Source organism: Atta colombica, unplaced genomic scaffold (genome assembly GCF_001594045.1).
Source record: "Atta colombica isolate Treedump-2 unplaced genomic scaffold, Acol1.0 scaffold210, whole genome shotgun sequence".
NCBI lineage: Eukaryota > Metazoa > Arthropoda > Insecta > Hymenoptera > Formicidae > Atta > Atta colombica.
The window spans coordinates 1,731,558-1,743,840 of record NW_017259306.1 but is presented as its reverse complement, the minus strand read 5'-3'; the positions used below and the strand labels follow the sequence as shown (position 1 = coordinate 1,743,840).

At 26.3% G+C, this 12,283-nt stretch overlaps 2 protein-coding genes across 2 annotated transcripts in view; both read right to left on the bottom strand.

The window, feature by feature from the left end:
- Window positions 1-6,723: 6,723 nt before the first annotated feature.
- On the bottom strand, window positions 6,724-9,850 carry LOC108687652. The gene is made up of 5 exons (XM_018193552.1): window positions 9,516-9,850; window positions 8,966-9,252; window positions 8,288-8,593; window positions 7,612-7,740; window positions 6,724-6,963 (listed from the first exon to the last, which is right to left on the bottom strand). The coding sequence occupies exons 1-5, from the start codon at window positions 9,793-9,795 to the stop codon at window positions 6,724-6,726; spliced, it is 1,242 nt and encodes a 413-aa protein (XP_018049041.1). The 5' UTR covers window positions 9,796-9,850.
- Window positions 9,851-10,364: 514 nt separating this feature from the next.
- LOC108687651 (cytosolic endo-beta-N-acetylglucosaminidase) overlaps window positions 10,365-12,283 on the bottom strand; it is a 19,119-nt gene continuing 17,200 nt past the window's right edge. The window contains exon 9 of the mRNA XM_018193550.1: window positions 10,365-10,494. Within this exon, the coding sequence (XP_018049039.1) occupies window positions 10,421-10,494 (74 nt within the window). The 3' untranslated portion in view covers window positions 10,365-10,420. The remainder of the gene's footprint in view (window positions 10,495-12,283) is intronic.

Here is a 12,283-nt window from a genome sequence, read left to right as displayed (position 1 = left end):
TATATATATATATATACAGAAATTTTTGTTTTATTTCTTAAATTCATTACGCACGGCCCATAAATATTTTAGATATTTCATGTGTTCTCACATGTAGGTACAGTATAAAAATGTGATTTTTATTATTAGATATTTCAAATTGTGGCTTTTTATTTCGAATCGTATAATTCTGTTATTTTAGTATTATTCCGCATTCTTGATACGAGAAAAGTAACAAATAAATTATATTTAAATTACATATCTCTAAATGTATGTGCATGCTATTTATACATATTATTCTATTTAGTCGAAATTGTTTTATAATTTAAAATAAATTTTTGCATTTAATCTTCATTTAAAATTTATGATATATTGTTAATCTTTATTTAATTGTAAATCACAAAAAAGAGCAATAATTGAGATATAATGTTGGGATATTAAAAGCACTTCATGTGAGCAATTATGTAAGAAAAATCATGCTAATAAAAACCTCTTTTTACTTCTTGCTTTTTGTCAGCACATTGTAATTGATACGAAATATTTAAAAATTAATATTATAAAATGAACGTCAAATATGTTCCTTAGTGTATCACGATATAATTATGATACACTACATTAAACGACTCGCGCCGCTAAAATTAGCTAAAATTAGATACATATAAGAAATTATTTCATTAATCGGAGAACATTAAAAATATAAAGAATATATTATTTTACTTCGTAATATGTGTTATATTTAATATTTCGGCAGTTAGATGGTTGGCACGCGACCTTGAGGTGGGGATGGCACGGGGTGGCACGGAGCGGCGCGTCATGTTTATGCTTAGTTACTGCGCAGTCATTTCTTTACCAAAGCTCGTACAAACGAGTAGCCGTGTCGCATGCGGCTCTTTTTCATTACTTTTTCAAATCTTATCGCGAAGAATTCCAAATATAATACGAAATATACTTTGTTGTACTTAATGAATAATTAATCATACTAGTAATATATTCGTATTATGTGAATACAATATTTCGTATTATATCTAGCATTTTTGGCGATTTTTATATGTTTTAGAAAGAAATGTGAAGAAGAGCGGCACAGCTACTTGTCTGTACGAACGGTATCACACGTGTCATAAAAAAGCAACGTTAATATAAATACTCTAGTGCAAATAACGCTTTTACAATTAATATAGTTTAATAATTTAATTAATTTTCTTGTTTTTGTGCATTATTTCATTTTACAATCCATTTAAAAATTAAACTTTGAATTTTTCTCTTTTTTATTAATCTCCAGCTCATTTTATTAACTCTAATCATATCTTACAGACATCATTTATAAATAAAAAATTCAACCCTTATCTTTCAACCTTTATCTGCTCTGAATTTATTTCGCAATGATAACAAATTGCAGTCGTGTGTTTGATATTCGTTTCTAAATGTTAAACGATGCATAATAATTGTATAGTAATATATATAACAGTTATATATTACATTTTTCAGATTATCTTCTCTCTCACGGGTACGATCTTGACGTGGTGGGAGGACTTAATACCCTAAAGATATACACGAAAAGAACGGTTTTTCTTAAGTATCTAAAAATTTTCTATCTGAATGTATCTAGATAAATTTTTAAATACTTGAGTAAAATCGTTCTCTTCATGTAAAAATCCAACGATGCGGAAACTACAATCCTCGTCATACAACATATCCTCATCGCCGATTAAATTGAAAATGAACAGCTGGTTCGTCGCGTCTGCTTCGGGAATGCCGTTCAAAGATTTATTGGACTAATAGACATTTCATAAAACTCATTTTAATTATAATTAATTATAACTAGTCCGCGCGTGATTATAGAATATTATTCGCGAGTGTTTTACGTGAATGTCCTGTGCGAGAGGATGTCAACCCAATTCTGAGAGGAGGAGGAAGTCTAGAAGAAGGCATTAGGCATCGGCGGAGCAACCTTGCGGTAAATATTATTTTTTTGCCTATGTTCGAATTTATTCTTGAGTCGTTTTATTTTAAAAAATAATAAGTAGAAAAAAGAATTATTTTAAAATTAAAATTTGAAATTTTATAAATATGTATTTTTAAGAAAATATATAATTATTTTTATAAATACTATATACTTGAATGGTGAATTAAAAAATTCGATGCTTATAAAAATTGTATATTTTGAAAATTATATGATTATTTTCAAGAGATCTCTGTATAATAAATATTTTTTAATAAATATTTTAATAAATATTTTTTAAAATATTGATTTATTTTTTTAATTTAGATTTTATATTCTTTTTGTTACAGAATCGTAGCGACGGTGCTGATATAACTCCGCTGTTGCGCATCGGACTGGTGAGTGATAAATTAATGTTTTTATTGAAGTAACGGACATGATAATTTTATTAATTACTATATATAGATGCATATGCATCAATTTATTAAAAATATACGGATAATTGCATGTATAAGGTTCCATACATCCGTTGCCTTAAAATGGATAAGTAATAATAGATTGGGATAAATTTAATATAAATAAATTCTGGATACCTCTTTATTATATGAAATTTATTGTGCATGCATTGCTAAATTTATAATGTTACACCCACTTAGTACAACAATTTTTCATGCATGAATATGTATAAATATGTATGAATATACATAAATATGTATAATCATATGAAATATATCCATACATGTTCATTCATCCTTCTTTGTTTTGTAAAGTTACTTTTTAATATTAGGTGGGAAATAATAATAGTAATGTAAAAACATTAAAAATAATTAAAAGAGTAATTTTTATACTATTTGTTTTAGAAAAAAATTATGTTTGAAGAAATGTAAAAAAGTTATTTATGTATAATTATATATAAAATTATGTATAATTGTGTATGAGCAATTTTTTTACATTTTTCCAAACTTTTTTTCTGAAACGAACAATGAGAAAATTAACTCTTTAATTATTTTTAATGTTTTCATATTATTATTATTTCTATTACATTAAAAAGTAATTTTACAAAAGAAAAAGATATGTATACATATTTTGTATATGATTATACATGTTTATGAATATTTATGTTTATACATATTTATACATATTTATGCATGAAAAATTTTTTATCTTTGAATTATTTTTAATTATTATTAAATTTAGCTCAAATTTTTTGTACTAATAATAAATTCATACCTGTTAATGTGAATGCTTTGTTATTAAGTAATTTAATCTCAAAAGTGTAAAAAATAAGTTCTTTCGATGGTCGTTTTTTATTTTAAAATAATACATGATACTTGAAAATTAAAACGAAAAAAATTAAATATTCGTATTTTTGAAATATATGAAATACGGAAAATTAAAAAATATAAAATTTATATAAAATAATAATTATGAATATATGAAATTGTTGTATATGGATACCATTATGTTGAAAAGTGTTTAATAAATATTGTTTTATTATTTTTCCTATCTATCCCATTTCTAAATATTCATTCAGAATTAAGTTTTATACAAATTGGTGCAATTATTGGTATTGCTTTTTATTGGGTATTGCTATGTACACATAAACGTATAATATTAACTGTTTTCTAAGAAATTCTTTCTACTTGCGTTTCACACTTATTTGTATACACGTACATCTTACTAATGAAATGATAACAAAAATTTTAATGTAAATATAATTTATTAATTTCGCTTTTCTGTAAAAGACATTTTACATTTAATTATTATTATTTATTAATGCACTTACTTCAGCCTAATCTTTTATAACTTATCCATATTTAATAACTGGATTTTATATCAGTTAAAGTAATAACATGATGTAAGATCCAATATACATTTTATCAACAAATATAAGAATTTTATCTTATAACTATTTTTTTTATCGTGTTCAAAGTTTTGCATGACTTAAAATACTTAATTATGAAATAATAAATTATTCAAAAAATTATTTTAATATACAAAATATGATAGGAATATATTTATTGAAATGAGAAAATTATTCCTTTCGGCTCTTATATCATTCATTTAAATTTCTCATCTCCGCATGTTTTTAGATGAGATTCAGCAACGAATTATTCGAATCATTAAAAATATGGGCCTTGAATTTTATCGGATAATGATTTAGTAATTTTCAGTCATTTATTAAGTTTTTTTGATTACATTATAAAATTTACATTAAGAAATTTAATCTAATTTCATAATATTCGAAACTCTTAAAATAAAACATTATTGATATGAAGATTTTTTAATTTAGATTTAATTTGTTTTTAATCGAATATTTAGATTTTTTTATCTTGAATAATTGCGAATAGAAAATAAACGCAAAATTTATTCATATATCAATAGAATTATTATTGTATTATTTTAATGATAATTGTTTATAATAATATTTAATCAATTTTATTAATATGATAGCCTCTTCGCGACGCATTAGTGTTTCGCGCATCATACAAAAGCATATAGTCTTACGATTATTGCCAACAATATTAGTCAATATTAGACAGTTAATCTGACCAGAAGAAAGAAGAGAATCTCTACGAGCCCAATGTTTAAAATCGATGCATAAGACAACTTTCAAAGATATTTCAGAATTCTTTCAGAATTCATTTTCTTTCAGAATTCTTTATAAAATATTTTAAAGACGTTTCTTAAAGAATTCTCAAAGATATCTTAAAATTGTCTTATGCGTCGATTTTAGACATTCTGCTCATTGAGAGGTAGGTTAGTGGTGACACCAATCTAAGTTTGTAAAAGGTAAACTGAATATTCGGGAGGGTAATTTGTTCAAAAAAATATATTTTTTGAGAGTTATTTAAAATATAAAAGAAACCAACAAACAACAGGACTAATGAGAGTCAGATAGATTAAAAAATCTACAAAACTTGCGCTTAATTATCCGCGCTGATTAGCCTTGTTTCTTGTCAATTTTTTTGTATTTTAAAGATTGAAAGCCTGTTTTAATTATTATTAATTAGAAATATATTTTAAGAAGGGCTATGAACCAAGAGAATACACATAAATTATAAATAATAAGCTAAATATATTAATAAGCGCTAAACAAAATAAGCGCTAAACAACTTAAAACAAATGGTGTTTTGACTCCGATCAGATTATTTTCATCAGATTATTTTCATTGTTAAGCATGTAAAAACTTTCAATAAAATATTCGTATAAACATATATTTGAAATATCAACGGCTTAATGCTAATTTTTAGTATAAAAATTTAATTTTTTACAAAGTTTTACATGCTGTAATAATATTGTCCTCGAATTTTGAAACATCCTGTATATCTAAACACATAAACTATAAATTAATTATGTTGAAAAATTTTACAATAGTCGCACAGTTGTTTTTTCTGCTGAACGCAGCCATTAGAATAAATTAAATATATGTAATAAAAATAAAAATTTTATACTATTTTAAATAAAAATTTATTATGTATTATATTTTATAACGTTATATTACATAACAAAATATATTACATATGCATATACAAAAGCTATGATTAATTTAACATAAAGTTATTAATAATAAAGAAATCATGACTGTACAGTACAATAACACAGGCCCACGAAAAAAAATATCCTATGCTGGGGTAGAGATCCAGCTATTTTGAATCGCTGAATATGAATCTGACGTCAAGATAGGATCATCTAGAGCAAATTTTTAATCTATAGAGCGAAAAATCCATTTTTCCCATTTTGATTCATTTTTTCGCTCTAAAGAATGAAAATTTGCTCTAGATGATCCTATTTTGATGTCAGATTCGTATTCAGCGAATCAAAATACATAAGAATAGTTAGGTCTTCATCCCAGCGGGATACTTTTTTTTTTGGATCTATAATTATTTAAATCAATAACACATTGAATATCTCAATAAAATTGAAATACATAACATAAATAAACTTGAAGAATATTACGTTTTGTAACTATATATTATATATTATCTCTGTTTATGCTTAATAATTAAATAATGCAGTATAATTTAAGTTTCGTTTTTTATCATTTAAAGGAAACAAAGATTTATAACTCAGAAATAAATGTTTTCAGTAATAAAAATTACTTAATTATTAATTTAATTTAGTATTAACTTCACTAATAAAAAATAAATATAATAGTTTCTTCATCTATCATATCTATATTCGTATTACTTTATAGTACAAACATAGATATAAAAGCTATAATGATAGAGAATAAGAAGATTGAGTCGACGTACATTAGATAAAATTATATAAATTCAGAGCTTGTTTTTTCTGAAAAAGACAAAAGTATTCCAAACATATACAATTCTGTTTATATAATTATATGATATTATATGTCTTTGTTATTTATTTATATTGTTTATATTGCACAAGTTATTTATCCTTCTTATTATTCAAGTTGAAATCATTAAGAATAAATAAATTATGTATAAACATAGGAAATGATGAATATAAAGATTTATAATTTTATACAATAGAATTTCAACAATCGCAAAGAGATTTGTAATAAGAAATGTTAATTTTATTTATTAATAATGGTATTTGATATCTCTCCACTTTTTACAATTATATTCCATTTTATAAGTGTTTGGAAACAAGTCCAATAATTTGAATAATTTTCAATAGAAAAATTTAATATAATACTCGAGATTTTGAAATATTAAATGAAAAGTACATGAGATTGATTTAAATCTATAATCTTAGATACAAAATGTATCTATAAAATAGGTATAAATCATGAGCAAATTTCATTTTTCATTAAATTTTTCAATTACTGAGAGCTATCAAAAAGTTTTTGCAGTTCCAATTTCACTGCCATGACAGCTAGAAACTTTTGATTTTCTATCTGGATCCATCGCGATTGAAATAAATTCCTCGGAAATTCTTTTGTCTAATCCCGTGTAAGTCTGAGCCAAATCAACTTGATCTTCGTTGATCATCTTTGGAGATTCATTTTTAACTTCAGTATGCCTTTTTGTTTCTTCCTGATCTGCGAACGGCTGACGTTTGTGTTTTGATCGGAACTAAAAACAAATACATGTCATTTTATAAAGTTATAAATAAGTAATTATTTAAGAGATGATTAAAGGTGCGGTTCGTTTTCCGCTTACAACGCTTATAAGCATCACAATAAAATAGAAATCTAAAAGTTTATAATGTCTTTTATTAAACAGCATTACTTTAGTTATTTTTTTATTTAAATATTTTTGTTATTTATCAATAAAATATAAGACAAAATATATACATATACATAATTTAAAAACCACTAAATTTTATTTTTGTATTAAACCGTATTTAACTGAAATTAATTTCTATGTTTAAATATGACATTTTGAAAAACACAATTTAATTTTTTATAATAAGTCAATTTTCATTATTAAAATATTAATAGTATATTAACATATAGTATTTAAAAAAATGAATAGTTTAAAAATTTGGTGGATAGTTGAAAATTTCGGTTTTTTTTTAAACATACTTTTATATTTAATGATTATTATTAAATTAAATTATTATTATAGATAATCATAAATATTATTGTGAATTAAAAATGTCTACGTATATTTCAGGGTGATGACAGCATGAGATTATTTTTTATATCCTTTATTGAACTGTATAATTTTAGTTATTAATTTATAATCAATGAGTTTATATATGTATATTCGAAAGCTTACCATCTGAGATTGCGGCCGTCCAGGATACGGAGGCATATGAGATAACATAGGCATAGCACCATATGGCATCGGTGGAAGAGATCTAGCAGATACAAATCCTCCGGGTGTCGATGGCATACCGTATGGTGGCTACAATAAACACAAATTATTTTTTATATTTAAATATAATCTCAATTTTTTCACAAACTCTTTTGTTTTGATCAATCTATTTAAATATATTTAATTGTAAGCAATGTATTATATTTTTTTTTAGAGATTTGTAAAAAGATATATATTTACATCTTTTAAAAGTTATCTACATTTTTTTTAAAAACCGCGATGAAGAATATACGGAATCAAGAAATGAAGAAATGCAAAGAAGAGAAAATAGAAGACAAAAGATATAAGAGACACAGGAATGTGTTGAAATACAATAAGTATCATAAGATAAAAAAGAAGAAATGTTCGAGAGAAGAATATGTTATGAAACAATAGAAAAAAAAATTTAAAAGAGAGCAACAATGATAAGAAAATGATAAGAAAAGAGAAAAGAAGGAGATAGAAAATAGAAATAGAGAAAAAAGGAAAGAAACAGATAAATAAGCGCAGATAGAAATCATGCTCTTATAGAGTTGCTCCACCTTACAAAACATAGTTACAGCTATTGAAGTCGTGGGAAATGGCCGAAAGCGCTTACCTGAATCATTGGATGTATTGGCACTGGCATCGGGTGCACTAAGTAAACAGGTGGTTGTTGGTTTTTAGTTGGCATATGATTTTGCGTGACAACCCACTGGTGAACCATATTACTCGTCTTCAGATGACCGTCAATCACCATCTCATCGGTAGTATTCGCTCGCAGGCAGCCACATAACTTCGGTGTCAAGGTCAAACAACTATAACCGGATACTAATAGCTCTGCCACGCTAGCCACTAATAGGCCAATGCTCGCTAACAAACCCGCCAAGCCGTTATCTACTTCCATCACATTGCTATCATTACCCTGAAATACATAGACATTTTTAATTCACAATAATATTTATGATTATCTATAATAACAGTTTAATAATAACTATTAGATATGGGAAAAAGTTCGTGGCATTTTTTCCGTTACATCTAATGGGAAAAATGCCACGAACTTTTTCCCACACCTAATATTAAATATAAAAGTATGTTTAAAAAAAAAACCGAATTTTAAAATATCCACCGAACTTTTAAATTATTCATTTTTTAAATACTATATCTTAATATACTTTTAATTAATACTTTAATATGCAAAATGAGAATTGACTTATTATAAAAAATTAAATTGTGTTTTTCAAAATGTCATATTTAAACATAGAAATTAATCGAGAAATAATTATAAAAAATATACCGAAAGGCTAAGAAATGACACGTCTGGTGCCCTCTGTGAATCCCTGACGACCGCCGTTAATGCTGTTATAGTGGCCATGTTTGAGAGAGCAAGTGCGATCAAACTGGACGCAAGATGAGCGGATGAAAAGGCAGAATTTGTTTTAGTAGACGAGGCCGCTAATGTTGCAACCACTCCTAGTGCACCAGCAACTAGAGCGGCTGCACCTGCCCAGAGTCCTGCACCAGATCCGCCCAAAGAAGCACCATGGACGAGCACCAGGATACCAAAGACGACTAAGACAACACCTAAGTGCAACATGAATCAATTATCATCTTCTTCACTCTTGGGAAAATAATAAAATATGATATATAATATATAATATAGGATAATAATATCATTATGATAAAATTTGTCAAAAAAACTCTGTTATATTAGGTGTAGTAAAAAGAAATTCATTATTTTTGCATGAAATTGAATGGAAAAATAATGGATTTCTTTTTACTACACCTAATATATCTCATAAAAAATCAATAGAATTATCTCGGGAAATTCTCTTGCATCAATTTACCAAGCAGCAATTGTCCACAAGATGTGAACATGAGCAGATTTGAGTCATCTTTGGCTTCGGAAGTCACTCGCAGATCCTGCTGATTTTCCGAACGCCTTGATAACTGATGTTGTTGTTGCAGCTGTTGCTTTTCCGGGATAAGGACATCTTTTGAGTGTTTTGATTCCAGATAACTCTCTGGTTTCAGTTCCGAATTCACAGAATCCTTCGATTCCTTCGAATGACTCGAATTTTGACTTCTCACCGTGGAATCAAGCACGATTGTCGCTGTATCTTCCATGATTTTTTACCAAGCAAATCAATCGTGCATCACTGATTTTTATAATAATGTCATGTCCTTCTGAATTATTATTCTTGGTCAGAACAATTTTTATCAGTAATCAATGAGTGATGCTATTCTATTCACAATATTATTTAAAATTCAAAATGAAGGCCCAAACAGTAAAAATTCTAAATTGCGACAAGAATCGTTTTCTGGTTGATTTGCAAAATTTTCGTGTGTTATTTCGAGTCTTTTGTCAATCTATTTTTATATATGAGTTATTTTTATGAAATGCTTATTTAATTCAATTTAATTCATTAAGAATTATTATCATAGGATCTTTCTAATCACAATTTGGTCATATATTTTCTTAAATTTATTCAACTTTATGTATCTTAACATGTATGGCGGTATATTTATTTTACAGATAAAAATAAAGAGAAGAAAGAAAAGAAAGAGAAAAGAGAGAAAATTTAATTATTGTAGATATAGATTATCATTGATAAATTTATCTCCTATCTTATCTTAAATATTTTTGAAAATTAGTAATAAAATTAGTAATAAAATATTTTGTATCATTCGGATTGCATTATTATTAATTTGTATATATTGTAAATTGATAATTTTTAGATTAACATTACAACTACATCGAACTCGAAGTAAATTGAACGTTGTAATCGCTGATAAGACTGGCAACGTACTCAGGATCGGAATTATCTGGAAATAAAACAAAAATTTTATAACATTTAATGAAACAAACAATAAGACAAATATATAATATCACAAAGAAATGTCATATCGTTTTATGATATACAAAATGTTTGATAATTAACGATAAATTTCTTGCATAGGGATAGAGCTGAGATTAAGCTGAGTCGAAAAGTTCTCTCTCTGAGTTCTCTACCATTTTGCAATTTTCGCAATAATTAACAAGATATCAATTACTAAACATCATCAAATATTAGTTTTCAATAATTTTTTTACTCGAGTACTATCAAGTAACAGAAAAACAGCAAGAGACAAAAATTATTTATTTTCTTCTCATAGAGCTGTTGTACCGCTCAGGGACTGCACTGCAAGAGCTGCAAGAGTGTCGCTCCGGGCACCGTTTATAGAATTTATGAGTCAGCCGTTAATCAGTCGTATCGTCAAGATGCTGCTCCGGACGTGGTGGTATCGTTTTGTAGGAGCTCGAGGTCCTCCAATTAATATAGGCCAGCGTTCGTGATGTAAGAAGTTTTATTGTCACTTACGAGTACTCGATGTGTTACAATCTTACGACGTCTCGCAGTAGCACTTGTAGTAACGGAGATTCTCACAGTAGTCGTGTGTCTTCTTGATTTTCGGAACGGTTCCTCGAAATGCTTGAGGCTTACGTTTTTATAAATTAGGCCGATATTACGTGATTGCATTTTAAAGTAAAGTATGTCATCGGTTTTGAAATCAAAAAGGTGATTTGATTTGTGATGCTTTAACTGCGGGTCTGCAGAAAATAAACAGACGTAGATTTTGGACTTATTTAAGTCATAACAGAGCTCACAAAATTTTTTTAGAATTTTTAATCAACTTTTAGTACTGCATTTTCTTTTTTATTGACAACTATTTTTACCAACATAAGAAAATGCGATACTAAAAATTCTGCAAAAATTCTCAGAGCTTTATGAAAAGAAAATAAACAATTTGTTTCACTTGCTGTTTTTCTGTAAGATTGATAGTACTTGAGTAAAAAATTATTTAAAACCAATATTCGGCGATTTTTAGTAATATCTTGTTAACTATTATAAAAATTGTAAAAGGGTAAAGGATTTTTTTACAATTTAGTCCATTCTATCCTTATGCAAAAGTTTTATTATTATTTAACAAATATCCTGTACATTATATATATATAAAACATAAGCGAGCTTTACTTAATTTGACCATTTGAAATTTCTTATTTTATCATTTCTAAAAACTTTTGCTGAAGTTTTCTCATAAATTCATTTTTTTTAAATTATTCTAGTGTGTTTTTTTTAAATTATTCTTTTAAAATGTAACAATCTATATACGTACGCATGTGCAATTTATGCATATACGTAATAAAAAACAAATGAAAAGGAAGAAATGCAATAAATAACTAGAATATATTTAATAATCCTTCAAAATATACATAACGAATTTGAATTTTAAATAATGATACGCATAATAATGAGAGTAATCAGTTTTATGTTTTAAATTGTATATATGAGCATTATCTCTTTCAATTTCAATTTTAATTATCTCAGTTTTAATTATATACAAATTTAATTAATTTATATGGACTAAAGTCTAGGTCAATATGGATCTACAAGCGCAGATGACCGATAAACGGGTCAGTTATGCATTATTAAAGTTATTCATTTAAATTAATTTATTCCGTTTTAATTAATTTATTTTTTGAATGAAAAGATATATGCAATCATCATTGTTGATCAGATTGTCTTTAATTTCAAGTAATAAGTTAAATCAAACTATTATATATTACAGTTAT